This window comes from Zea mays, chromosome 6 (assembly GCF_902167145.1).
Source record: "Zea mays cultivar B73 chromosome 6, Zm-B73-REFERENCE-NAM-5.0, whole genome shotgun sequence".
NCBI classification, from domain to species: Eukaryota; Viridiplantae; Streptophyta; class Magnoliopsida; order Poales; family Poaceae; genus Zea; species Zea mays.
In genome coordinates this window covers 146,505,840-146,511,220 of record NC_050101.1, presented here as the reverse complement: position 1 = coordinate 146,511,220, position 5,381 = coordinate 146,505,840, and the positions used below count along the sequence as shown (strand labels likewise).

The 5,381-nt window shown below is 53.1% G+C and overlaps 1 protein-coding gene across 1 annotated transcript; it reads right to left on the bottom strand.

Annotated features, from left to right (window-relative positions):
* Nucleotides 1-1,724: 1,724 nt before the first annotated feature.
* Nucleotides 1,725-3,990, bottom strand: LOC100272756 (putative cytochrome P450 superfamily protein). The gene is made up of 3 exons (NM_001147209.1): nucleotides 3,117-3,990; nucleotides 2,719-2,840; nucleotides 1,725-2,446 (listed from the first exon to the last, which is right to left on the bottom strand). Exons 1-3 carry the CDS (start codon nucleotides 3,899-3,901, stop codon nucleotides 1,845-1,847), a joined length of 1,509 nt encoding a protein of 502 aa, NP_001140681.1. The 5' UTR covers nucleotides 3,902-3,990; the 3' UTR covers nucleotides 1,725-1,844.
* Between the last annotated feature and the right edge of the window lie 1,391 nt (nucleotides 3,991-5,381).

The following is a 5,381-nucleotide window of genomic DNA, read 5'->3' as shown; positions in this document are numbered from 1 at the left end:
GAGAGTTATGATCCGGCTAACCCCGACACATATGAAGATTATTTTTAATCGATGTAATGTTATATGACTTTTTATTTCGCACCTATTTTTAAATACATCTTTTTATATGTGCTTATTTGTTTACTCTTAATTGCAGGTTGTTGGGCAAATATGGTGGGCAGTTGGCTGAGGAGGAGGAGGAGGGGGAGGAGGAGTAGGACGGCGGTCGAGGCAGAGCAGGCAGCGCAGCAGGACGACCCTGTCCAGCAGCAGGCGGCGCCTCAGGACGACGACGACCAGCAGCAGGACGACGACGACCAGCAGCAGGACGCCTCAGGTTCAGGCGACTCAAGTTCGAGGAGCATCTACCTGCGAGGCCCCGTGAGTCTCCCTCAGCGTCCCATACTTCGGGACAGGCGACCGCTGATTCGACCGGAAGGGGAGAGGTATATACTGGTCACTTTGCCGAGTGTAACACTCGGCAAAGAGGTGCTTTGCCGAGTGTCAGGGTCATAACACTCGGCAAAGAGCAAAAACCTGGGCACCGGTTTAGGGACTTTGCCGAGTGTTATATCGCTGGCACTCGGTAAAGAGGCACGCTTTGCCGAGTGCCGCGCAGAGCACTCGGCAAAGAACCTGACATGAGGACCCTCCCTGGCGGGCTCTTTGCCGAGTGCTACTGGGCAGACACTCGGCAAAGTTAACTCCTTTGCCGAGTGTCATCCTTGACACTCGGCAAAGAAGCCGTCTCCGTTACCTCGTCGCCGTAACGGCCACTTTTCTTTGCCGAGTGCTCCCTGGCACTCAGCAAACCTCTCTGCCGAGTGCCCGAGAAAAAGTACTCGGCAAAGAAGGCTTTGCCGATGTACTGTTTGCCGAGCCTTCTTTGCCGAGTGCGACACTCGACAAAGCCTTTGACGAGTGTTTTTGGGGCTTTGCCGAGTGCTTCGGGCACTCGGCAAAGCGCCCGTTTCCGGTAGTGTGTGAACCGTTCGCGCTACCAACGCAGACTGTTCGGGCCACGGACCGTCCAGCCTCGGGGCCGGACCGTCCGCTGCATGTTCTAGTGCTCAACACTAAGCACACCGGGTTGAAGATTCAACTTGGTACATTGAGACTCAGCATCTGCAAGTCAAAAATTTGACGTTGCCTACTATAAATTATCCCTCCATGTACACAGAACATCATTAGAAGCATTAAAGTTTAGTTCAATCACGTATCACTAGTCGATTGTCATGGAGACATTTTGGGTCCCTTATTACCCCCTTGTTCATTAATTTATATATGAAACAAACGATGTGTTCAAGACAACTACAAAACCCTTCATATGCAATATTCAGTACATTTATATAAATTATTTTGTGTGTGTTTAAGTGTTAACTGAGAAGAAAGTATTACATAGTTTACGAAACTTATTGCAGTCAGATTGGAAGGTCTCTTTGCTAGGACTTTGGCTTCTCCGCAAACGATGGAGTTGAAATGCGATTTTGGCAGAGCTTTGACTTCTTCAAAGATGGTAAAGCTACTATAGAAGCCATGTTTTGATGACTTTGACTTGTTGCCAAAAAAAAGCTTCGCCTTTACAGTTTTTGCCTCGATTTTGATATTGTTTTTTTATTAAGCCGGTGGTGAATGAAGCTCCAAACAAATACCCTATAAAAAGAACAGAACCGAAGTCTTTTAATCGTCTGGGCCTTGGCTAAATTCACAATCCGGAAACAAAGCCTTGTGCAACAGAGTTGATTAAATTGAAGTTTATGACACTATAACTTTTGGAGAAGTTTTCAAGGACACAACACATAACAGAGAAGACGCACAAAATTACAATAGTGCTTGATGTGGCGGGAGGCGCGTGCAGGTGATTTCTAGGCCTTGAGGGGCTTGCAGACGATGGTGGCGTGCTTGGCGATCTGGTTGCTGAACTGGCCAGGCTTCTCCGTGGTATCGATCTTGTCGAGGCCGGGCGGCGGCAGCAGCTGGAAGTTCTGCACGAGGCTGGCGAGGGTGATGCCGATGATGGGCAGCGCGAGGATGATCCCGGGGCAGCTCCGGCGGCCGACCCCGAACGGGACGAAGCGGAAGTCGTTGCCGTGGGCCTCCACGGACTTGTCCTCCTCCAGGAAGCGCTCGGGGCGGAACTCGTCGGGGCGCACCCACCTCTTGGGGTCGTTGGCGAGGAACCAGGCGTTGACGAGGATCTTGGACTCGGCGGGGATGTCGTAGCCGGCGAGCTTGCCGTCGTTGAGGTTCATGTGCGGGACCAGCAGCGGGATGGCCATGCGCAGGCGCAGCGTCTCCTTGACGACGGCCTGGAGGTAGGGGAGGCGCTCGAGGTCCGGCTCCGTCACGGGCACGCCGGCGCCGCCCAGGACCGAGCCCAGCTCCTCCCGGAGCTTGGACTGGATGGCCGGGTGGTTCACCAGCTCCGCGATGCCCCACTCGATCGACCACAGCGTCGTCTCGATCGCTGCAATAAAAGAACAAAAGGTTTCTTCAGCTCTGTTCGCTTGCTCATTGTATACACGTTCAGATTCGAGCAGACTTTCCGCTCTTTTTCCTAGGCCGATTCTAAGCGCGTCTTGTGATTTTTGTCAGATCCCGACGAATGGGGGGCAGTGGCGCAGTGCCAGCTTCGACTTGTGAACAACGACGTCTCGATCACGCGGCGGCGGCGGCTTCAATTCAACTACCATTTGATACACGTGGAGTAATACTGGAGCCCACTTGAAAAGTCTGTACCTGCGACGTTGATGTTCTCGACGATGTAGAGGACGTTGTCGTGGTTGATCTCGCCCTTCCTCTCCGCCTCGAGGATGTGGTCCATGGCGCACCGGATCTCACCCGTCTCAGCCATCACCTTCCTGCGCGCGCACGCACACGCAGCAACCGTTAGTTGGGCTTCGCAACGGAATGAACAAGGTGGTGGCTATAGAATTCCACGAGAAGTATAGAATTTAGAAAAGTATATGTTGCACGTTCCCTCGTGGCCGTGGGTGAGCACGCACGACCGCTTTTCAAAAGAGCAAGTACAGCTGCAGCCTAACATAACATGCAGCATGTGCACATCGCAGATCCTACCAAAATTGTCTTCATGGAGCTGAAGATCAAAAAAAAGGGAAATGGAACGGCAGGCTTACTTGCGCTCCTGGACGAAGCTATCCTCGAAGACCTTCATGCGGCGGGTCTTGAGGTCGTGGCAGCGGTTGAGGTACCCGCGGAGGAAGGGTCGGAGCACGGGGATGAAGTCGCCGTAGTTGTAGTCGAAGCTCTGCGACAGGCGGCTGCGCTCCGCGTTGAGCGCCTTGAGCTTGTTGAACAGCGGGTCGTCGTCGCTGTCGAAGCGGCGGTCGAACATGATGCGGAACATGTCGTTGTACATCATCCGCTGGAGGCGGCGGCGGAGGACGACGCCCGCGGCGGCGGCGGCGGGGTCCCGCGCCACGTCCTCCACCACCAGGCGGGCCTCCTCCTCCCACCCGGCGCGGTTCCGCGCCACCACCTTGCCCGTGAAGAAGGGCACGGTCATGATGCGCCGCATCTTGCGCCAGTGCTCGCCGTACACCGTGAACACCATGTCCTGCCCCTCCCCCGTGAAGATGTCGAACACCACGTTGCGGGTGCGCGACCCGAACTCCACGCCCTGCGTGTGCAGCACCTCCTTCGCCAGCTCCGGGGTCGACACCACCACCAGGTTGCGCACGCCCATGCGCAGCAGGAATATGTCGCCGAACCGCCGCGCCAGCGCCATCAGGTTGCGGTGGTTCAGGTCGTCCCCCACCTGCAGCCAGTTCCCCACCACGGGGGCGCCCCGGGGGCCCGGTGGAAGGCGGTACCGCCTGCCCGTCAGCTTCGCCACGGCGATGGCCAGCACCGCCGCAGCGAACAGCCCCAGCAGGGCCTTCTCCAGGAGGGCGAGGTCCATCACTCGCCCAGCACGCGCGTAGCGTAGGTGGGGTGTGTCGGTGTGTGGCTCTGTTTCTGCGCCGCCCCTGCCCCGGTACAGTCTCTGTGCAGCGGACAGCGGAGACGACGGAACAAGCCAGCGGTCTGGCGGGGGTTTTATACAATAGAACCGAGACGGGGCCGGTTTGAGTACACAAATTTGTTTGGTTTGCGAATTGCGATTGCGGGGGTTGGTGAGGCAGGCGTTTCCGATTGCGGGGGGTTGGCACGGTCTTTGGAACGGGAACAAACACTATTGCCATTTCCTGGCAGCAAGCAAAAGAAGGGATTCATGCAGTCGGTTAATTGCCGTTTCACTGACCCGTTTATTTTATTTTATTTTATTTTATTTTGTGGAGAGTGGAATACGTTTGCTGTGACTAAACACAGCCAAGTTCTTACAAGATGCCTCACCTAATTAACCGAACAGAAATGTTTATTCACGCGGCCGCTATCTGTGAGACACGTACGGAGGTTTGATAGTTAGACCCACCTACCAGCGACAGTTCGCCGGTTTCATCATCGAGTGATCTTTTCATCCAAGAGGGACTGAATTAGGATTTTTTTCTAAAAATCCTTGCAATAGTTATATCTTAGGCCTAGTTTGGGTACTCTAGTAATGAAAGAGATTAGAGTGAATTGAGATGTATTGTGAGAGTTTTTGATCTATTGGGGATTTATACATTCTCCAATCCTTCCAAACCACTTCAATACTAAAGTACCCAAACTAGCCCTTAAGTGCACACCCCAACTTCAACGTAACATAATGCCTAAAGTGTTCATAAAGAGATAAGAGTGTAAAAAACAAACACTGTGCTATCATGGTGATACTTAAAATATAAATGCTCAGAAGTTAACTATGGAAAGTAAAGCAAATGTGCAAATGTTACGATGACTACTCTATTTTTTCCCCAAGGTATAGAAGATTCTTCACTCTCCACTAGTACTAATTAGAGTACTCTTGGAAGGGTATAGCTTCCCTTAGACCACATAAGGACTAAGTGCTCACCATGAGATGGTTCTCCGTCACTCTGGCACGATGAACCGCCTGCAACCATGTAGAACACCAGAGTCGAGTCACCCACAAGCTCTCCGGGTGATAACCACACCCCAGTCACCACCGAACCATCTAGATGGTGCCAATCACCAAGAGTAACAATTACTGCTCTCACTTCAGTTTAGAGAACTCGTCGAGAACACGCAAGTCCCCTATCTGGCGTGCTCATGCTCTGCCAAGTAAATTTGTGTGCGCGTTCTGGGCTCCGGACGGTGTACACAATGGGCGCAAAATTTATATTGGAACATCCTACATCTTGTCTTCAGCGGCTCGCGCTACCGGTACCTTTGTTGATCAATGCTCGTAATAGGAGTTACAAGCGGGCGAGAGAGGGAGGAGAGGCTCCCAAGTCTCTTGTGTGGAGGAGGTGGGGCTAAGGGTTATAGAGCTGAAGTCCTAACTA